The sequence below is a fragment of the Coregonus clupeaformis genome, chromosome 24 (genome assembly GCF_020615455.1).
Source record: "Coregonus clupeaformis isolate EN_2021a chromosome 24, ASM2061545v1, whole genome shotgun sequence".
Classification (NCBI taxonomy): domain Eukaryota; kingdom Metazoa; phylum Chordata; class Actinopteri; order Salmoniformes; family Salmonidae; genus Coregonus; species Coregonus clupeaformis.
The window spans coordinates 35,241,471-35,264,837 of record NC_059215.1 but is presented as its reverse complement, the minus strand read 5'-3'; the positions used below and the strand labels follow the sequence as shown (position 1 = coordinate 35,264,837).

Genomic DNA, 23,367 nt, shown 5'->3' with positions numbered 1-23,367 from the left:
CTATTGATTCAGGCCAGATTGTTTTTGTTACGTCTCGTCTTTTTTTGCATTGATGCAGTTCAGTGATGAAGCCTGGAATTGTTGTTTACAGAAAAACCTCTGCAACTTGAATCTTGTACACGTCCTATAGGGAATTCTGGCAATTGTTTGAGATTTTTCATTTGCTGTTGATCAGAGGACACAGTGACTGGAATGCAAACAGAATCTGCTATTCAGATTCCCTATAGCTTCTTTACCACAGTGTAGCTGGCCATGTTGTCAGGCATAAACCCTAAAGTCTGTTTAATACTACTGCCCAATGAATGTCTGAGGAGTGGGTGCACCCCACTGTGAGTCTGTGAGTGTGCGTTTCCGTGCATCTGCACACAGTTGCCTGTAGGAGCTGCTTTGACAGACAGTTGGTGGGTCGCAAGGTGAGGAAGATATAATCCTGTCTTCTAGCTGGATTCAGGCTGATTAACCCTCCGCCCGGCAACAGCCTGTCTCTGGGCTAATGGAACGACCCTGTTTACCTCCGTGTCCAGAACACCTGTGTCAACGCGACCTGCCGACCTGGCTCAGTCTACTGTTGTCACAACAACAGACAGAGGGAGAAACCTCACCACTGGACATGGGTTTGTGCTGTGACTCTTGCAGCGAAACACATTTCTTCACAATGTCTTGACACTGCAAGGACATATGTTTCATTTCGTCACTACAGTGCCTTCGGAAAGTATTCAGACCCCTTGACTTTTTCCACATTTTGTTACGTTACAGCCTTATTCTAAAATGGATTAAATACACATTTTTCCTCAGTAATCTACACACAATACCCCATAATGACGAAGCCAAAACAGGTTTTTAGAAACAGGAGTTTGCCAAAAGGCACCTAAAGACACCAGATGAAAACCTGCTCCAGAGCGCTCAGGACCTCAGACTGGGGCAAAGTTTCACCTTCCAACAGGACAACGACCCTAAGCACACAGCCAAGACAACGCAAGAGTGGCTTAGGAGCATGTCTCCGAATGTCCTTGAGTGGCCCAGCCAGAGCCCGGACTCGAACCCGATCGAACATCTCTGGAGAGACCTGAAAATAGCTGTGCAGCAATGCTCCCCATCCAACCTGACAGAGTTTGAGAGGATCTGCAGAGAAGAATGGGAGAAACTCCCCAAATACAGGTGTGCCAAGCTTGTAGCGTCATACCCAAGAAGACTCGATGCTGTAATCGCTGCCAAAGGTGCTTCAACAAAGTACTGAGTAAAGGGTCTGAATACTTATGTAAATGTGATATTTACTTTTTTATTTTGTAATAAATTAGCAAACATTTCAAAAAACCCATTGCTTTGTCATTATGGGGTATTGTTTGTAGATTGATGAGGGGAAAAAAACATTTAATCAATTTTAGAATAACTCTGTAACGTAACAAAATGTGGAAAAAGTCAAGGGGTCTGAATACTTTCCGAAGGCACTGTATGGTGCCATAATCCTGGGTCTTCTTCCTCTCTTCTTCTTCTTCTTCTTTCAACCCTGGCCTCATTTCGCAGTAGCCTATTAAAAGGAATGGGAATTATTTACGAAAACACAAAGAAACCGTCTTGCAAGAGAAGTTGAATGTGAGGCGTCTGATTAGGAATATAAAAATTTCTTCTTGGCCGGCTTCTCAACGATGGGGATGGTGTGCCAATTATAATTCCCTCTCTCCCCTCTATCTAAGAGGATCTGGCTTGACGGAGAATGAGCAGCAAGGAGAGGATAGAGAGAAAGAGGGATTAGAGAGAGAGGAGAGAGAGAGGAGAGAGAGTTCATTACTGTAAATGCAAATGAAAGGGTCCCAGTATATAATAGCTTGTCACTGGCAGCTAAAGTAAAAAGTGGCTCAAGTGTGTGTGTGTGTACATGTGTGTGTGTACATGTGTGTATGGACGTGCTAAGTCACCGAGAATCGAGGTAAATCAGTGTTTTTTATGTACTGTCAAAACATCAAAAATATGAACGATTTTAAATGTCACACTAGTCAACTATTTTCTTACTCTTGCTGAGTGAATCCTGTATGGTATATGATAAATAGATTGTCACATTTTGATTTAGTCTCTCAATCATAAAATATTTTTCTTCTGCTTTGGCCAGCAGGTTCTTCCTGTGCTGTGTGTGGGCAGTAGATATCCCTTGTGCCATTTGGACTGTTTGCTTTGGAGATCTCCCCAGCAGCCATCTGACTTTTCAATATTTACTTTAATTTATCGCTTGCAGCGCAGCTACTCGACCATGTTGCCTGCCCCTCTGCATTTCACAACCTCTCTCCCTGACCATTGACCCCTTGGTATACCCCCTCAATCCATCCCATAGTACTCTGACCATAGAGGTCATTGTCAGGGAGGAACCTGTCAGGTGAACCATCGTGGCCAATCAGCATCTCACACCGCTCATTAACATGACAACACAACATCTACTCACTTATGTCTATCTGATTGATTGAACAACATGCACTTCAAATTAGTATCCATGGCATAGACCAGGGGTGCCCAGCTACTGGTCCTCCAGCTACGGTCCTCCAGCTCCTGCTGGTTTTCATTTGCCTTCTACCTGGGAAACCAGGTGCATGCAGTCACCAGCCAATCAATGACAATCATTGATCAAGGAAGTACCAGGGGACTAACGATAGCAATTAGCCAGCAGGACTATGGAACTGGAGGAATTGTGCAGTGCTCCCTTGGCGTAGACTGTGTAACTTCGCCCTAATGTGGCCCTGGTTTACAGATCGCTGCCTGGGCCAGAGACTGACACCTGAATCAGCCCCCAGCTCCATCACTGTACCTACCCATTGTCAGGGCTGTCTGAGCCAACAACAATTGCTCTCTCTGAAGATCACCGACACTCCCTGTACCCTGACACACACCACCCCATCCTCCAGTGCCACACTGGATCACGCTCCACATGCCCGCCACATGGAAGAGCATCAGTCTCCAACTAGCTTGGTGCTAGCAGCAAAGCTCTCGTAGTTCTTTCCTCTGTTACCCCCCTCTCTTTTTTCTTTCTCTCTCTGTGCACACCCATTGGAATAATTTCTTTAAGGGCCATTAAGGGAAAAGTGCTGGGGATAAAAAATGAATAAACAGTTAGAGGCGATAGAGCGTGGAGGGTATTAAATGCTCAGATCATTATTGTTGTTAGCACAGATGAAGAGGGAGGGGGAGGTGGTTGAGGAAGCAGAGGGCTAATGAATTAGTGGCTGCTGCTGGTTAGTTCCTCTCCATTAGCGGAGTAGTGTAGCAGTGATGGCAGGGAAGCCTAGGCAGCCCTGGATCAGCCTTCAGGTTACTGCCACAATGGGAGTGGCGTGGGAGACCTCAGCCGTGCACAGGACTGAGATCAACCCTTAGGTTATGACCATAGGTGCCCAGCTATTCTTCCTTGGGCAGTCCTCTGAGACAGATGTGGAGATGGGGCTATTGGAAGAAGAGAGGGGGAGGGAGGTGATGACTGGAGGCCTGTGCTGGTGGTGAGGAGTAGTAACTGAACTAGGATCAGTTACAGACAGCAGAGGACTGAATAACAACCCATAGCAACAATCCAGCCAGCAATACAATAACGTCATAGCAATGAAATTATCCAGGAACAGCTTTTCACTGCATTCTGAACCAGGGTCAACTGTAAACAGCTGGTAAATGAGACAAGAATGGCAATTAAAGAGAAGCAGAGCTTGACCCGGATCAGCTCCAGTTTCTTCTGCAATGGGGGTGGGCTGAGATCAGCCTTGGGCGTCACCGTCACGCTCATTGAGTGGAACTCAAGGAACGACGACGTCACTCACTGTCCTGTGTGTGTGTCATGGCATGAGTCATGGTGTTAAGAAGAGACCACCCTGCTTTGGAACATTGGTACATCCCCGTTCCCACTTAGATCACACAGTGGATCACTAGCCCCGAGCGCAACAACACCATCCTGTCTTTAAAAACCGATCGGTCTGTTCTGTTCTCTATTTCTCTGCTACTCCTAAACCCAATGAAGGATAATAACATTAGACATGCACAGCTGCAAGGGCCCCTGGCTCTGGCTGAGGCTCGTCCCCCCCACACCCCATTCTCTATCAAAATCCAATCCCTCCCTCTATCCGGATTTGTAGACGGCAGCTTGGACACCCTGTTGTCTGGGAATCTGCTGGACACCAGAACGCTGTAATTTATAGTGATTTGAGCTAATACTGAAGCAAGACATTTGGCCCACCTGCTAGTGGAACTGGATAGGGTGGAACATCTGGGCGGCTCTCCATGGGTTTGACAGCACGGCTGGATTCACATGGCAATTTTTACCTCAATTTAGCTCATACATGTCTCATCACTACACATTCCTCTTCCCTGCTTCCTTTTGAGTTATTATGGGCAGCTTATTTCTCATCTTCAATTCATGTCACATTGCAGACACCCTGTCTTCGTGTCATAACTAAAACCTTGAACACAAACTACCCTAACCCCCTTTTTACCATAATCTACGTTGTTACTTGGGTTAGCGTACAGCTGTTTCATACGGCCTTTGATCAATTAGCTCGAGACGTTGGTCGTCTGGAATACCAGGACGTGTGCTCGACTGCTCTCACATCTGATCCTAAACCATTTTTTTTGTCACCAGTCACCCATGCAAATGTTGCAACCTGCCGAGAATACAGAGACATAACACAAACTGCATGCTAACTCCTTTTGGTTGGACCATCATTATGTTAAAGAGGGAGTCAGTCCAACTCCTTTGGCTGCTTTACGTAAATTGGCGTTTCAAAGCACTCTGAGAGAGATGTTAACCTTTCACGATATCAGCGCATTAAAAATGGATCAGAGACGAGCTTTGATGTGAACGGAGGATTCTATTTGGGTCGTGTTGGCACTACAGTGAGTGGCTCAGAAGAGCAGCATCTCGGTGGCGCCCTCTACTGAATGGATTCTGTATGGTTGAGGTATTTTAGGTCACTGTAGAAAGATAATGAGATTGTTGCTTTTGCGTACCATGTCCTGAGAGACAGGCTTCAGCAGAAAGGGCTTAAGCAGACCTCTGGGCTGAAGTAACCTACCTGGCTAGGGTATCATGTTGTTCTGTGAGGGCAGAGCTGAGCCCTGGGCTGCAGGCTGCAGCTGGTGGTTGAACACTGCCTGCCCCCTCCAGGGTGACTGAGACCTAGGTGACGTTGTGTTCTCCGGGAGTTTACCTCCAGACTGCAGGGCAAGGGGTCCCCGCGGGGCCAACCAAGACAGGGACAAGACCGTGTCCAAAGAGATAAATGACTTGTGATGGGAACCAGAGCAGATCCCCACCCTGTCTGTGTGTGTGTACGTGTATGAGTGTGTGTGTGTGTGTGTGTGTGTGTGTGTGTGTGTGTACGTGTATGAGTGTGTGTGTATGTGTGTGTACGTGTATGTGTGTGTACGTGTATGAGTGTGTAGTGTATGTGTGTGTGTGTATGTGTGTGTGTGTGTGTGTGTGTGTGTGTGTGTGTGTGTGTCAGAGAGAGACTGAAAGAAATGTGTATTTTCTGTGTGTTTGAGAGAGAAATGTGAAGGGTTAGTGTGGGTTTGTAGGTGTGTCTTAAAGACACAATGAGATTGTTTGCTCATTTTTTTTCTGTGTAAATTAAGCTACTTTATGCATCACTGTGTGTGTGTGTATTCTTTAATGTGTACGTGTGTGTGTGTGTGTGCGTGTGTGTGCGTGTGTGCGTGCGTTCATGTGAGGCAGAGGGTGGGGGAGAAAGAGACAGAGATAGATAGTGAAAGAACATAAATAATTGATGATATATACCGCCTTGCATCTGCCTTGCTCGGATGATCACTTGTCGTTGTGTTGGTGTAAGTAGATATTGATGTATGGTCGGTTTTAAAACAAGTCGTGACCGCCCCACGATTCTGACCTCATTATAAGTATCCGAACAGAAAATATATATTTCTTTAAAAAAGCGCATAAAATTACATGCTATGGATTAGGTGCATATTTTTTCTCCTCAGATCAGTCGCCAGCCCTGCTGAATATTAAAATATTTATTTGAGTTATTCTTCTCTTATTTGACATGGGGGGAAGGTGGAACAAACATGTGGCACGGTGTCATGAAAGTGAGCGTGGAATACAAAAATCCCCAGTTTTAATATGATTTTAATTGAATATGGGCTTATTAATGTGTAGCATATAGAAATAGGTTTTACAGAACCATGTTGCCAGTAGCATTTGCAAATTGGACAATATTTGATTGACCTAAATGTATATGATTGGATTCACCCATGGTTTATTTTTCTGCTTTCACCTCATTAAATGTTGTTTGTGTGTGTGTATCATAAACCTTTAGATTGATTCTGACCTTAGTGGGTAGTTTTCTTTCTGATTCAGATTTAAGAAGGAGGTGGGTGACATCTTTAAGAGACCAATCCCTCTTTAGTTTTTTTTCTTTTTCTTGCACTGTTGCTGCCTCCATGACCCAAGTATTCCCAAAAGCTTTTATTTTCCCTTGTCTTCCCCCCTCCCCCTCTCGCTCCCCCTCCCCTCTTTGTTAGAGACAGACCCTCTCTTTCACTCCCCCTCTCCTCTCCTGTCTGCGCTGTCTTTTCCTTGGGGCTGAAGCAGGCAGGGAGAAGTGCTGCTCGGGAGACAACACGCTCCGCCGCTGTTGTAAAACGCAAGAGGTGGACTAAGTGTCAGGCGCCACCGCTCGCCTGTTCTTCCTCTTTGCTCTCTCACTCTATCGCTCTCCTGCTCTGCTCTGGCTGTCTCTATCTGCAGCTCGCTGGCTGGCTACTCTCTCTCTCTACCTCTCTCTCTCTCGCTCGTTGACTAGGGCTTGGCTGGCTGAGCAGCGGAGTGAATTAACACAGTGGACTACCTGCTGCCTGGGGATTGTGTGCGCTGTGAATACTCTGTGAATACGCAAAGCTCCAAGTTGTTGTTTTGGCTGCCAGTGAATGGCCCTGTCCCTCGGAGGAGTAACTCGAAGGAGATCATCCGCAGCAGAGTCCAGGACAAGCAACCGGGAGTAGCCTCTGGAGCAGGAACAGACAGAAGGAGTGGATTCTTGCGAAAAGAGGAGACCGAGCCAGAGAGAGTGAAATGAGCGACTGAGCAGCTTCTACTCTCAATGAAAAAGGGGGAATAAGCGACTGCTTTTTTGAAAAGGAGAAAACCAACTTGACACTCTCGGACAGAGGGCGGTTACAAGAACCCCCTTGCGATTTGTTTTTGGATGAATATGCCATCAGGGGTGGACAACACGAGGAAAGAAAGAGAAAAAGTATTCAGGGCTTGTTGTTAATTTCTCATCTGGCACAGACTTTTCCCCTCTTTTTTCCCCTCTCGCTCCGTTTCTTTGTGGGTTTTCTTTAGTCTGTGTGTCGGCTGAGGTTTGTCGCTTCTCTGTATAGCCGGACTCTGGCAGAACAGAGCTGAGGAGAAGACAACTCATGTTGAGGGATAGAGCTGGGGGCGTAAATTGTTCCCCTCTCCAACTTTCCGCCCATCTCTACTTATTCTGACCTGTTTTCTCCAGACTCCAGGGGTGGCCTCCACATGCGGGTGGCGAGGGGGAAGGGGCCCACACTGTTTTGAACCGAGGAAGTGGGTGTAAAAAAATAACCCCCTTCACGCTCCTAAGAGCATATGGTTAATCGAGTGGTGGCCAGCTGCTTACTAGCCACCCCGCTAAATACGCTGACGCTAGATACAAGTGTGCAGCGACGGGGGCAGCTTCGTGCTCCGTGCTCGGAGAAGACAGTCGCGTTGCCGTGTTGCTGTTGCCTTTATTTTGGTCCTGATTGGAGCTATAAGGAACAATAAGCCGGCGGGCAGCCAAGTGAAAACAAAGAGCCAGTTGTTGTTTTCCTGGGAGCGTTTTGAAAGGAAAAGAAAAGGAGGCTAATGAATGTCTTCAGAGTGCCAGAGCTGCCAGAGCTCTAGCCCCAAGCTCCCAGTTTATCAGCCACAGGAGGCTGAAGAAAGATGCTCCCCCGCCAAATCACCAGGAGCTACTCTTGACGAATGCTGTGGTAGTGTGGCGGAGCCTGGCTTGTGTTGTCAGGGCTCCTGGGGCAATAAGGAGACCAGTGTGTTTTGCAACAGTGGACCAGTGCTGCAAAGAGATCAAGGAGGCTTCTTACTGTAATTACTGTTGAGTTACTGTGGAACTTTGGCACCTTTTGAACTTGCACGCGCATTCACACACATTTACACTTTCATACTCACTCTACATATGTACACACCAATCTGTTGTCATCTCCTTTCCAGTACTTGGATTAAAATGGAGGTAGCATGGACAGCTGGGGGCCTATAGCTGCACAGGCCGAGACCCCTCTGTCCTCTTCACACAAATGGATGTTATTACTATCCAAAATGAGTTGCCTGGAAACCGTTGAAAGCTTCTCAACGCGTCTTTCTGAAAGCAACTGCGACTCCCTCCCCACGGCGGAACACAGTTGGATTCAGGGCTGAATCTACCAACCATTACCAAGTCTATCATTCTCTCCTCTCTCATTTCTCCTGTCATTTTTATTCCTTGGTTCTTCGGGTTCTTCTTCTCCCACCCCGATACCTGTACCTTCCCATCGGGGGGATTCCGGAAGTGGAGTATGACCAGCTGCCATTACCCCACGCCGCCCCCGGAGCGGGACCGGATGTACCAACACAAGGTGTCCCTGGTGGTGCGATACTTTATGATCCCCTGTAACATATGCCTCATCCTGCTGGCCACGTCAACGTTGGGCTTAGCCGTGCTGCTCTTCCTCAACAACTGTACGTCCACCAATAGTATTACTACACACATACACACACACACACACACATACACACGCACCCATATACAACGTACTCCCTTTGTCACCCTGTAGCCATGTGTGTTTGTGTGTCATGGTCAGTAGTGGGAAGGCTTTATGTGAGTGCATTTGCTTACCAGATGTGAATGTATACTCGGGGAAAATGCAGAAGAGTATGCATGCATGGCTTTTGGTACAAGAAAAGTAATGGGTCGATAGGATGTCGCTTAGTTTACATAGACTATTAAACACCATACAGTCTCTTAAGTCTTTTACTCTGCTGAGAAAATATATGAAAGACTGGTCCACTTGACATCTGGTGGTGCTATATGAAAGGCTGGGGCTGGATGAAGTGGGGGGATATCTCAGACGTTAAAAGTCAGCTTTCCCTCAACGCACAGGCCCAGCTTCCTTCTTTTGAGTCCTTTATCTCCCCTAAAGCCTTGGCATTTACTTTGAACTGTGGGATAAAGTAGCCAGATTAAATGCCCTTGGCCGATAGAAAAGTATCTTGGCATGGAAAGTGTCCCCACTTTGAGCGGTTATCGGCCTGAATAGAAAATGGCATGATGGTGCATAAGCTTCTGTCTGTGCTTCGCCTGGTGGCTCGCTGGTAGATGAGCAGCAACATTACCATTAGGCAACACGAGAGTGACCTTTTGGAGAGCGAGTGCGACGCAGAGACTTGCCATTTCACAAGTGTGTTTGGGGGTGACATATTGTCTGTAAATTGTATAATGGGGACTATCTGTCTCTCGCTTCAAAGTAGTGCTTAACTGGTTTATGTTTTGCCTGAATGACACAGTTTTCAGTAGTTCAAAGCTTTATATCAATGAATGTTAATTTGATATTTGCGATGGGAATAGGAACATCCCAGTATCCCTAGAGTCCCGATTGTGTCCTGACACCCACATAGGTGTTCCACCACAGTACCTGAAGTTTGTTTTTGTTAGCACTGCTTTATTCAGTGTCACGTATTTCTTAGCACTGGAGTCCCGTGTCAGATGAGTTGCCTGTGCAGAAGGTTCAAGCCTAATCAACACGCAATTTTTTTCACTTTGAAGGTGTTTAAAACTGTTTAGAGAATAATCATCATTGCACCACGTGAATTAGCATTATGGAGGCTAAATAGTAGTGATGGGGAAAAATTGATACCGTTACATATTGGGATATTATTTTTGACAATATGTCTCTAGTCAGCTGTACCTGCACCAAAACTCCTTCTATAGCTTGTTCTCCATCTTCTTTTTAAATGGTGAGCCAACATGGCTCTCTCTTGTCCCTTTGCAGCAGACATGGAGTGAGCAATATGTTTGGAACATTGAATCGCAATAACATCGCAGTATCGAATCGCATTACAAATAGAGTCGTGAGAATTGCAAAACATATCATATCAGCACCTAAGTATCGTGATAATATCGTATCGTATCAAGCTGTCAACTCTGTGTGGAAATGACAATATGCACTTTAAGTAGAATATGGGCATCAAAGCATCCCTGTGAATGTCCCTTTTATCTGTCTGTCTGCCTCTCTGTGCCTCTGCCTGTCTGTCTGTCTGACGTCTGTTTAAGGCTTCATTCTGACCCATGCTAGCCCACTCCGAAGCTATTATCAGATGGAGGATTTTCAATCACGTACGAGACACATCCCGGGGGCTAAGGATGCCACTGCATTAGATCTTGAATAAAATAACCAAAATGCACCACTTTAGAATTCTGAAAATGTCCCCCTCCCTCTCTCTCTCTCTGTCCCTCTCTCTCTCTTTTCTCTCTGTTTGTCTCATCGACGGGGGCGTTCCGAAGTAAGTTAATTTATAACCCCTCCGTGTTACTGAATCAATTTAATCCAGACATATTCCATTAGATTTAAATACAAACTCAGTTAGAGCACTCCATATCCACCTCACAAACTAGAGAGAGAAATAGAGCGAGAGAGTAGAGAGGGAGAGAGAAATGATGAAGTGAATGGAGCACCATTAACATGGAAAGCTCTTGCTGTGTGGATGGAAAACTGGTTTGGAGAGGAGATGGAGCGAGAGAAAGGAGAGGACACAGACCTCAGGTTAATTTCCATTCTCATTTGGTCAGAGCGAAGCGTGGCCACACACAGCTTGTCCTCTCCACACTGTGGCCTGGTTCCTGGAACTCTGTGGGGGAGTGCGTCGCCTACTAGAGAGGAGGAAAAAAACACACACACATGCACACACACCACACACTGATGCACACAGAAGAGCACAAACACACACACACACACAAACACACTGATGCACATAGACAAACCCCAACACACCCTAATACACAGACACGCACATCAGAGCAGAGCCTTATCGATCTGCTTTAGACCTGCCCATTCTTGATGTTTCAGTCACATGAATACACATACAAACATGAGTGTTGTATAGGGAGAGTAGAAGGAGATGGGAAAGGAATATATGGTGGTAGAGACCTTATCTCCTCCTCTCACTATGACAGAGATGGAGACATTTACATTTGGCAAACGTTTTGGAGATTTTGTAGATTTGCTGTCATGTGCTCCAAGACAGCATATGGCAAATACTGCAGTGTGTTTGCATTTTAGGAAAGGGAGCAGGTGTGTGTGTGTGTGTGTGTGTGTGTGTGTGTTTGTACATGTGTCTGTCTGTCTGCTATTGTTGTGTCATGCTGTTTTTGAAGTCCCCGGGATGGAAATCAGTTACTGTCATGATTGCCTCGGAAACCAGTTCAACAGACACTTCATTATTCACCATCTCAAACACAGTGTCCCTCCCTCCCTCCCTCCCTCCCTCTCCTCTCCTCTCCCCTCATCCTCTCTCTCTGGCTCCCTCAAGCCCAGCTGTTGACAAGCAATTTTAAGTGAGCCTAAATTTAAACTCTGCACTGGCAACCGTTGACTGTGATGCCGTCGTCAGGTAGCGAGCGATGCCGAAGACGCCTCACGCCTTCGAGCGAGGACTGCCCGGAAGGCGAGAAGCTCTGGCGGAAAATGTGTTAGCTGGGTAATTGATGTGATGTGGTTTTATCTTGCTCATTATCCCGGGTATGCAGCCTACACAGGGGAAAGGTGCGGCGGGCTGGCCTGACGCGAGCACGGGCTGCTCAGTGTTTTGGAAAGGCGAGTTGGAGTGAGAGTGTAGATGGTATAAGTCACTGAACACTGGGGGTCTTGGACGCTTTGCTATGGTCGGGTGCTGTAAGAGCATTTAGGGCACTGAAAGATTCAAGAGCATCTTACTCTACTTACACTGGTTGGTGATGCGTCATGCATCGGTTTAAAGTTGACCACTTTGTTGCTGATACGTTCATTGTGTGTGAATTGTAGCTCATTATTTTCTATAACAGTGAGGTGAAATGCCCCATCGCACACAAACCCCCATTTACTTTACCCTTCATCAGAGGTGTGTGTATGTATGCATATGCATATGTCTGTGTTCAAGAAATGCTCTCTTTGTATTTTTGCTGTGTAGTCCTCTTAAAGGAATATTTCATTCATCATGAGCCTATTTGAGGTATATAAAAAAAAAAAATGTCCATGAAAGTGGTAGCTAAGATAATAATGAAACAAAACCTGAGTACGTTTTTCACAAAATGCCAATTATCGGATGCTTTTAGAGGTGTCAGGGGTGGTTTGCGAATTGAATGGACCATTAAAATTGTAAATGTCCATCAACAATAATACGTCTATCATGAACATTTATTCATTCTGATGAGCTAGCTCTATTGGGCCTCTCCATCCCTCAGATACTCTATTAAAACCTGTTTGATATACCCAAACCAGAGGAGTATCTTCTTCTCTGGTTTTTTGCTGGAGCAACTCAATTACTGGAGCTCACCCCATGGGAAAGTCCTTGAATCTCCCCTTAACTAAAAACCCATTTCTAACTCTCTCTCTCTCTCTCTTTTATCTCCTCCAGACAAACCTGTTCACTTCACGCCGGCCCAGCCTCCTGACGGTAAGTCCTCTGTGAATTCTCACTCTACCCTACCTTCACCGACTGACTACATAGTTTTGGCTTCACAGAGGACTTCTCTGATTCCTGATGCTTTTACTTTGCATCACCCCCTCCACCTTTCTCCCATATGGCCATTGATGTGGGGTGATCAGTGATAACTTGATTGGTCTCATCTCCTTTAAGCCCAGTTACAGCTGTGCAGTACCTTCTACTAGACTACAGCATCTCCAGCCTCATGATTCAGTAATACTAGTAGTCCTCCCTCCTTCCCCATTCAAAACGTCACTCCTCACCTCCCTTTAGCTGTTGCCAGATGTAGGCCAAGGATACACGGAGTCTCCAGTTTTTCCACTATGCCCAGCCCTGTTATCTGCCCCGCTTTCCGGCCTAATTCCACAGATGGCAATCTCTGTACTCTGTGCAGGGCTATTGTTTCAGTTGTTTGGCGGGCGAGCTACGAGAGCCATTAATTAAACAGCAACAATTTATTGGCAAATGGCGGTTCTCCACACTCTTTAATTGGAAGGAAACAGCTGGTTTCTGGCTCGGTCATGAATATTTATGATGGCAGCAAACACATGAAGCACCGTTTGGTAGCCCCTGTATTTCTGACAGACAAACAGGTGAGGTGGACTCCTGGTAGCACTGGGAGGTGTAGTTTTATCTTCACAGTGTGTGGGGCTACCAAGCCAAAGGTTGGCCATGTAAGAAAAACAACAGACAGAATGCTGATAATGATCTGAGCCCATATCTACTGAAGCTGTGAACAAAAGGCACCTCTGGGGGCTTGGCGACTCTGTCCGATAATTGCTCAATCACTCGCTTCATAGGTCAGCACATTTGCAAAAGCTGTTTGTGAGAAAGGGCGCTGTTGTGTTCAAATTTATCAATTTAGAGCGGCTTTAGACCATGAATATGATTGTCTCGCCGAGTCACGACAATGGCTTTTGTCGATGCCAAATGGGTGTCCGTGGTCAGCACCTGCCGCTGCAGCTTGATTGAAGCATTTCTCTACTTCACCTCACCTTAACACCTGGGGAGAGGAGAGAGACATCTCTGGTTTGATTTTTCGACTCCCTTAATCAAAGTGAGGTGCTCCAAAGGTTCAATCACACGGCATCACGATCCGCCGCAGATATCTGTTTACTTTTTAATGACACAAGATTGCTTAGACAAATGATTTGCGCTCTTGACGAGAAGAGGTCTTTGTTTTTTGTTGTTGTTGTTGAAATAAATAGTGTCACCGAGCCAAGTCAAGTATGTGCAGGTGAGAAACCGAGTGCAGTCAGTGAGGCAATACAGTACATCTCTCCATTTTCCCTCCAAGAATGGTGGCTCTTATCGATCGCAGTGGCGATTCAAGTTTTGGCTTGTCTGAAGGGCATAGTTTGTTTCTGCGCTAGTCAAGCATTTAAAAGGCTCTGCTGCTGGCCCTTAATTACATTTCCAATAGTCTTGTAGGCTCTCAGTCAGCGGAACAGGGTTGGTTTTTTGGTCCAAGCAAACATAAAAGAGCAGCAGTAGCCATCTGCAGTCTTCAGTTAACCCCGAGGGACAAAGTTTCTGCGGATCATTTAGTTGCTGATGAGATTAGTGGGCCAAATACACTAGCCCCACTCCTATGACTAGCTGAATGTTGTGCCGTGGGGACATGGTGGTAGATGCTCCAGTAGCCTACCAAGGCTCTTATATAGCTCAGCCATTAGTCAAATCTGTTCTACAGAGGAGGGCTATTCTACTGAACTTGTCCTCAGTCCCAAGGACACACTTCCAGATACTTAATTAACCAAAATCAGAGAGATATATTAAAGAATCTGCAGACTTTTAAAACATCCTCTTTGTCTCTGAACTTGTTTTTGGGCAGATTCTTTCTTCTTGTTAGCGAGGAGAGATGGATAGAAGTGTTTTTTTTTTATCGGCAGATCAGAACTAGATAGCCTATAGGGAGACACTGATGATCTGCTGTCTTTGCAACACGAGTCGAGAGCACTTGCACAGTATTTGTGGCACGAACCACCTACAATTAGACGGCAGATTCCACCCAATAAATGAGTGCTAATCACCAGACGAAAGGTGACAAAGTCACAAAGCACCCTCTAATTAGTCTCTCTGCTGCGCCTTAAAGTGCCAGTCTCTGCACTCAGTCCACAGTCATTATGGCCTGTCATCTCCAGACAATAATAAGACTGCTGTGACAGTGTTTTACCCAGCAACAGCAAAGTCTCAGTCCGTTGTTCGAGGTAGAACAACACGGGTTGGACTTTGGTGAGGGGTCAGTTCTATTGCATTGCTAGCGGCCTTTAGCTAGCCAATGTTGTCAATGTAATGTTTATAATGAGAGCAATTTGCATATTCTATACACCCAACTCTCTGGTTCTCTGCCCCTGGTCATTGCAATATTTACATATTAAACATAATGTAAGTTTCCTCTTTCACAGTCCGATTGCTATAATGGCTATTATAGGATATGGATATTTACTGGAAGAACAGTGCAGATGCAAAGTTTGGTAACAGAATGACAGTTTGTGCTGTTTGTGTCATCGTGTTACCAAATTTTGCATCTGAACTGTTCTTGAAGTAAATGTGTTTTTGTAAAATGTTATGTAGAAATTGTTAAAATTCGTCCTTGTGCATAGAGTTGTATGGTTTGTTTAACTTTGCAATCGTTGGTTTTTGTTTGGCATATATTTTAAAGTGAAAAATCTGAGTCTAAGCATCATTCTGTTACCGTGGAATTGCCCTATTCTATTTGATAGTATGGCGATCAATTCCGAGGAGCCAGTGTGACTCCAGCAGGTAGAGCACCAGTTGGTTCAGTCCTGGCATTTGTTTTGACACTCCTGTCAGTCAGATTTAAGTAGAGTCAATGTACTCTCAAGTTAAGTGATAACTAACAGGTGAGTGAGAGAGCTTTACTCACAGCCTTAGGTGACCAGACATTGTTAAATCTGGGCTAAATTGGGCCACGAAGACAAAAACAAGGATCGAAATGGGAAACCTGAGCTACCTACCTCCAGTCGGGTTTGTCTCCGTGGTAGCTAGCTGTCTCCCACACCTCCTCTCCTGGCTGTAATGAATAAACCGCCTGTGAATCCTTCAATTTGGCGTTTGTCACAGAAAGTGTCCCCCGGAGGATACTCTGTACCAGAAGACATAATAGATGTTTGAATTGAAAAGTGATTTGATCTAGGACTGGGAGGGTTTCTGCGACGAAGGGGAAAGTGCTTGTGGGCTTACTTACACTCTTCCCAGAACACTTCTTCCTCTTTAAAGATGTGCCAAAAACTTTCTCTGCAGCAGCTTTGAAAGACTCCCATCCCCCCCACTCTCCACAAACTCCACTTCGATGAAAAACTGAAGAGAAAAACACAGTCTCACACAGTGGCTGTCATTTATTCAGTCGACGCTTTCCCTGTGTTCTTTACAGTACGCCTCACTCAGAAAGAGAGGCAGAATTAATTATGACTAGTCGCTTATCTTAATTAAATCAAAAATCTACCTAATCTTTTTTTTGGGGGAGGTGGGGCTGAGGATGGGCTCATATCAATATATCAAAGGTACCAGGACTGTAAACGCTCCTCTCTCTCACGGATTGGCATTTTGCTCTGTGAGAAACGAGACTGGCTTGTCATTCCTAGCCCTCGACGAGAAGCAGCAGCGCAGGCTAGCTCTAGGCTCGTGTTTTTTGCCTTGACGTTATCAGGGCAAAGTTTGTTGCCCTCCAAAAGTATACAGACGCATCTAAACCCAAAACTGCACTCTGTACTTCTCTCCAGGAAAGTCTGTCTCTCTTCTGTACTTTTGTGGAGTCAGCAGATGCTTGCATAAGCATCTCGCCGTACACACGCAGAGCTCGACGGGAAGCGGCAACCAGGAGAAACAAATTGGGTGCATTTTGACATTCCGCCTGTCTGCACTCGTCAGACTGTCTGACAAGGCTCCCATACAGCCTCGATGAGCAGAGGTGTGATGCGCCGCCGAGTATTGATCTGTGCCTGGAGAATGGAGAGCCGGAGAAAATATGTGGGTCAAAAGGAACACGTGTAGACTGGCAGGGATTGACCGCTGAGCTGATTTGTTCCTGATTCCTTGGCCAGAGTAATTGTTAATGCTGACGGCTGGGGCGATTTGACATGCCCAGAAATATTGTCCACTCAAGCTTGACTTGCCCTTGCGAAACCACCACGAACAGTCAGTGTATGGTGTATGTTGTAGCATGTCAGATAGTGGGCAGATTAACTCCTGACAATGATGGGGTTGGATCTCTGGACAACAGACAGCTAGGCTATCCCTGATATCCCTGTCATAGCTGAAGTTTGAAATACATGAAGCTATTATCCACAATAGAAATGTCCAAAAGAACAGCAGTAGGCTATGCTTCTCAGGTGTCACTTGACCTATTGTACAGTTCATATCGCACAAAGTCGACCCATTCCCAATCAGATTGGTGATCAAAGCTTTTACGACTGTCCACTCTATGCACTACTTATTCGTAGTTATGTAGGACTATTATTGTACTGGTTAAGGCCCCTTCATAATTGGAACTGTACTGAACAAGAATATAAACGCAACATGCAACAATTTCAAAGATTTTACTGAGCTACAGTTCATATAAAGGAAATCAGTCAATTTAAATAAATTCATTAGGCCCTAATCTATGGATTTCACATGACTGGTGCAGCCATGGGTGGGCCTTGGAGGGTATAGGCCCACCCACTGGGAGCCAGGCCCAGCCAATCAGAAATAGTTTTTCTCCACAAAAGGGCTTTATTACAGACAGAAATACTCCTCAGCAGCCCCCCCACCCACCCTCAGACGATCCCGCAGGTGAAGAAGCCGGATGTGGAGGTCCTGGGCTGGCGTGGTTACACGTGATCTGCGGTTGTATAAATAAGAAATAAGCTTTTTGTGCGTATGGAACATTTCTGGGATTTTTTTATTTCAGCTCATAGGACCAACACTTTACATGTTGCGTTTATGTTTTTGTTCAGTGTATATCTGCGAACATTCTGTAGAATCTAGATAGATTCAGCTTTGAATTGTTTGGAACACTCTAAATCCATGGCAGATAAGACTGCTCTCTTCTAGTGTTATTTCTCATAATTACGACCATGCACAGAAAAGAGGGATGTGATAAATCGACTGCATGCTGTCTTTGAAATAGGGGGATATATTGGTGAGAAATTCAGCTACGGGATGAATTTCTTCTAGCTAATTAATGAATTGGCCATTAAAGGGAGCCGATATTACTCCCAATAGTCTAATAGTAGACCGAGGGTTTGTGGGACGCGCGGGTCGACGTCCCCATCATTGTCCTATACTCATTGCAATTAGTGCGTGAAATGGCTCATATTTCTATAAATTACTCTTATGTTCTTTGTGTGTGGTTCAGAGAGAGGCTGTTCTGTCCCATTGAATCGGCATGTCCTTCATTTACACTCATTAACTCAGTGAATTATTCAATGAATTCATTTAGTGACTCATTGTTAGACTTAAGCTGGGGGGAAGTGATGGACAGGTTTTATTATAATTTAATTGTGACTCGTTATGTGAGGAAATAGACATGGCTTACCGCTTTCGCCATTTACTTTTTAACAAGTAGTAAATATATCGCATTACAAAATTCTGTAATTACGGTCTTCCCCAATAAATGTTTTCTTTATAGAAAATTGAACCTAATGAAGCATTTTACATCGCATCTGTTCCAATCGTATCCGCTCTTAGAACGAGTGCGTAGATTTTCATTACATACGAATAAGTACATTTTTATTGGATAAGTTTGCCTTTTATTGTGATCAGTTGGGAGTTTATAGGCTTGTCATCCTTGGACTTTTCACCTCTGTCTAACCTGAAGAGTTCTGTGTTTACTTTGACTTTTACCACACCGGTAAAGGATGGACACACACACACATTTATAAGTCAGATGGCCTCTCACCAGTGTTTGTGTGTGAGAGAGAGGGAGACAGACCAGCACACTGCTACACTAAGGCCAAACAGCCTGGCAGTTGTATTCAAATGGTCTCTCAGAGGAGCCTGTAGCACTGCATGGATGATGGAGAGGGTGAGACAGCCAGACTCCAGGAAACCATAAATCTCTCCCCTAATCCCAAAATGCAGACTGCCCATCCTAGTCTGAGTAGTAACCCAGAGACACACACTCTCACGCAAACTAAGGAAAGAGATTGTTTACCAAGCGAAGTCAGCTTGTCGCATCTTCTTCTGTGGTTACTGTATCTCAAGTCTATATATGAGTTGAGGTGTGTGTGTACATTGCAACTGACGAACATACATCACACACAAACACACAAACACCATTTGTGGTCAATACATCTAATTTGTATAGTCAACCCGACCTCTTTCTCCTTTGATTGGCTTGTTTGATATATGTGCCCCGCACCACTGCACACAATTACAACATGCAAGGCTCCCAGCCAACGTGCCACTGACACCATTTACACTGGCCAGCTCTGTGACAATGGAGACACACCCGCAGTCCCCCATAGGCCTACACACTGTCCCTCTGGGGGATACTGATGTATGCTTTTCAGCATGCCTGCCTGTATCTCTTCTCTGCTTTCACTATGAAAAAAACAACACTGATTCCCTTTCAAATAGCTTGTGCGTGAAACATATTGCATGCTGATACTGCTCCGTCTGCCTTGGTTTTAATGAGTATTAAGGTGCTAGGAGGCTTCCTATCGCAAGGAAGGAAACGAGAGCCATGGGGAAAGAGAGGAAATAAGAGAGCAAGAGAATACGAGAGGGAGAGAGCGAAAATATAAAAGAGAGAAAATGAGAGAGCAAGGATGTTTTGAGGGAAAGAGGAGCTGAGATGGTGTTTTTTCTTTTCTATAAACCTTTCTTTCTCCACACCTGTTTTTTGTAAAAAATAAAATATTCCGTTTTTTTCTTTCAATGATATACCTTGGATTCTCAAATTGAAAGGGAACAAATAGGGGCTGTTTTGTATGCCAGCGCGTCCATGCGACTCCTGGAGAACTGTCACGCCCTGGCTCTGGGACTCTGTTATGTTGAGCCAGGGTGTGTGGTTTCTATGTGTGTTGTCTGCTAGGGTGATTTTCTAGTTCGGTTGTTTCTATGTTGGCCGGTGTGGTTCTCAATCAGAGGCAACGTGAATCAGCTGTTGCTTGTTGTCTCTGATTGGGAACCATATTTAGGTAGCCTGTTTTTTCCACAGTGTTTGTGGGATCTTGTTCCGTATGGTTTGTGGAACCGTAGGACTTCACGTTTCGTATCGTTTGTTGTTTTGTTCGTTGTGTGTACACTGAAATAAATATGTACGCATATCACGCTGCGCCTTGGCCCGCTTCTTCTCAAGACGATCGTGACAGAAGATACCACCACGACTGGGTCAAGCAGCGTGATGAGGAGAGAGGTTGGAATTGGGAGCAGTGGAGTGAGAGTTGGGCGAGAACCATGGAGGCCTGGTCCACGGGGGAGAGACAAGCCCAGAATTTTTTTAGGGGGGGGCTCACGCCGTGGACGACGGGGCAGCAGGAGTACGGGATAGAGTGGTTCAGAGGGTTGGCAGAGGAGGCCGCCAGGTTACGGGAGTTACTGGACACCAGGGGGAAGGAGAATGTAGAGGCACGGCGAGAGGTACTGGGGTGTGTTGCCAGTCCGGTCCGGCCCGTTCCTTATCCCCGCGTAGGGCCAGTGGTGTGTGTCCCCAGTACGGTCCGGCTTGTTCCTGTCCCTCGCACCGAGGCTGTGGTGCGCGTCGCCAGCCCGGTCCGGCATGTTCCTGTCCCTCGCACCAAGCCTGTGGTGCGCGTCGCCAGCCCGGTCCGGCATGTTCCTACCCCTCGCACCAAGCCTGTGGTGCGCGCATCAGCCCGGTCCGGCCTGTTCCTGCTCCCCGCACCAAGCCAGTGGTGCGCTTCGTCAGCCCGGTTTGGCCCGTCCCTGCTCCCCGCACCAAGCCTGTGGTGCGCGTCGTCAGCCTGGTCCAGCCTGTTCCTGCTCCCCGCACCAAGCCAGTGGTGCGCTTCGTCAGCCCGGTCCGGCCTGTTCCTGCTCCCCGCACCAAGCCAGTGGTGCGCTTCGTCAGCCCGGTTCGGCCCGTCCCTGCTCCCCGCACCAAGCCAATGGTGCGCGTCGTCAGCCCGGTCCGGCCTGTTCCTGCTCCCCGCACCAAGCCAGTGGTGCGCTTCGTCAGCCCGGTTCTGCCCGTCCCTGCTCCCCGCACCAAGCCAATGGTGCGCGTCGTCAGCCCGGTCCGGCCCGTCCCTGCTCCCTGCACCAAGCCTGTGGTGCGCCTGGTCCGGCACCGGTCAGCTGCTCCACTCCGGAGCTAGAGCAATCCGCTCCACCAGTGTTCAGTCCAGCTCCGGCCAGCAGGGCCTGACCGGACCAGGGGCGCTTTGGGGGGTTTGTTGGAGGGTGGGGGTCAAGCCCGGATCCGGAACCGCCTCCGAGAAGGAATGCCCACCCGGCCCTCCCCTGTTCGGTTTATGTTTGGCGCGGTCGCAGTCCGCGCCTTTGGGGGTACTGTCACGCCCTGGCTCTGGGACTCTGTTATGTTGAGCCAGGGTGTGTGGTTTCTATGTGTGTTGTGTGCTAGGGTGATTTTCTAGTTCGTTTGTTTCTATGTTGGCCGGTGTGGTTCTCAATCAGAGGCAACGTGAATCAGCTGTTGCTTGTTGTCTCTGATTGGGAACCATATTTAGGTAGCCAGTTTTTTCCACAGTGTTTGTGGGATCTTGTTCCGTATGGTTTGTGTAACCGTAGGACTTCACGTTTCGTATCGTTTGTTGTTTTGTTCGTTGTGTGTACACTGAAATAAATATGTACGCATATCACGCTGCGCATTGGCCCACTTCTTCTCAAGACGATCGTGACAAGAACCTTGCATCCAGATGCATAATGATAGCAGCGACTGCCGGTGTCAGTGGGAGAGTGCAGAGAGGAGCAGCTGGAAAAAGGTGGAGAGTTCGAAGGGAGTTTTCTTTGGTGTAGGAGCTAGTTATAGAGTTTGTGTACGAGTGTGTTTACAATTGAAGGGTGAGAGTGGGCAGCTGTTGTGAAGATGGCCTCTTTAGGTGTTTTTTATTTATTTTTATTTAACCTTTATTTAACCAGGTAAGCCAGTTGAGAACAAGTTCTCATTTACAACTGCGACCTGGCCAAGATAAAGCAAAGCAGTGCGATAAAAACAACAACAACACAGTGTTACATATGGAATAAACAAAACGTACAGTCAATAACACAATAGAAAATCTATATACAATGTGTGCAAATGTAGTAAGTTATGGAGGTAATGCAATAAATAGGCCATAGTGATCAAAATAATTACAATTTAGTATTAACACTGGAGTGATAGATGTGCAGAAGATGATGTGCAAATAGAGATACTGGGGTGCAAATGAGCAAAATAAATAACAATGTAAATAACAATATGGGGATGAGGTAGTTGGATGGGCTAATTACAGATGGGCTGTGTACAGGTGCAGTGATCAGTAAGCTGCTCTGACAACTGATGCTTAAAGATAGTGAGGGAGATAAGTTGTCACGATCGTTGGTTAGAGATGAGGACCAAGGCGCAGCGTTGAAGGTGAACATATCCTTTTATTACTGATCACACGATCAAAACAATAAACGATAACGTGACGTCTACAGTTTAACACAAACCGAAATGAACAAGAAACCACAAACACAAAGTGAAAGACAGACAGTTAAATATGGCTCCCAATCAGAGACACCCAGCTGACACTCGTTGCCTCTGATTGGGAGTCACTCAGCCCAACATAGAAAATCAAACATAGAATTACACACCCTGGCTCAACATAACATAGTCCCCAGAGCCAGGGCGTGACAGTACCCCCAAAGGCGCGGACTCCGGCCGCGCCAAACAACCACAACAGGGGAGGGACCGGGTGGGCACTCCGCCTCGGCGGCGGATCCGGCTCGGACATGACCCAGGCACGGGTTGTGCTGGACTGACGACGCACACCCCTGGCTTGATGCGTGGAGGAGGAACGGGCCGGACCGGGCTGACGAAGCGCACCTCGCACTTGGTGCGGGGAGCAGGAATGAGCCGGACCGGGCTGACGACGCGCACCACTGACCTGGTGCGGGGAGCTTGGACGGGCCGGACCGGGCTGGCGACGCGCACCACAGACTTGGTGCGGAGAGCAGGAACGGGCCGGACAGGGCTGGCGCAAACGCACCATAGACTTGGTGCGGAGAGCAGGCACGGGCGGTGCCGGACTGACGACGCACACCACTGGCTTGGTGCGCGGAAGCTTGGATGGGCCGGACTGGGCTGGCGACGCGCACCACAGACTTGGTGCGGAGAGCAGGAACGGGCCGGACCGGGTGACGACGCGCACCACTGACCTGGTGCGGGGAGCTTGGACGGGCCGGACCGGGTGGCGACGCGCACCACAGACTTGGTGCGGAGAGCAGGAACGGGCCGGACAGGGCTGACGAAACGCACCATAGACTTGGTGCGGAGAGCAGGCACGGGCCGTGCCGGACTGGACGACGCACACCACTGGCTTGGTGCGGGAAGCTTGGATGGGCCGGACTGGGCTGGCGACGCGCACCACAGACTTGGTGCGGAGAGCAGGAACGGCCGGACAGGGCTGACGAAACGCACCATAGACTTGGTGCGGAGAGCAGGCACGGGCCGTGCCGGACTGACG

At 47.0% G+C, this 23,367-nt stretch overlaps 1 protein-coding gene across 7 annotated transcripts in view; it reads left to right on the top strand.

The window, feature by feature from the left end:
• LOC121538244 (agrin-like) overlaps positions 1–23,367 on the top strand; it is a 298,699-nt gene that overhangs the window by 112,050 nt on the left and 163,282 nt on the right. For 5 of the 7 annotated variants that reach the window (XM_045207164.1, XM_045207161.1, XM_045207160.1 and 2 more), the window contains one exon: positions 12,662–12,700. In XM_045207164.1, coding sequence (XP_045063099.1) covers positions 12,662–12,700 — 39 coding nt within the window. Of the gene's footprint in view, positions 1–6,565; positions 8,732–12,661; positions 12,701–23,367 lie in introns of those variants that run through there. The other 2 variants (XM_045207165.1, XM_045207162.1) reach the window with 1 other exon arrangement.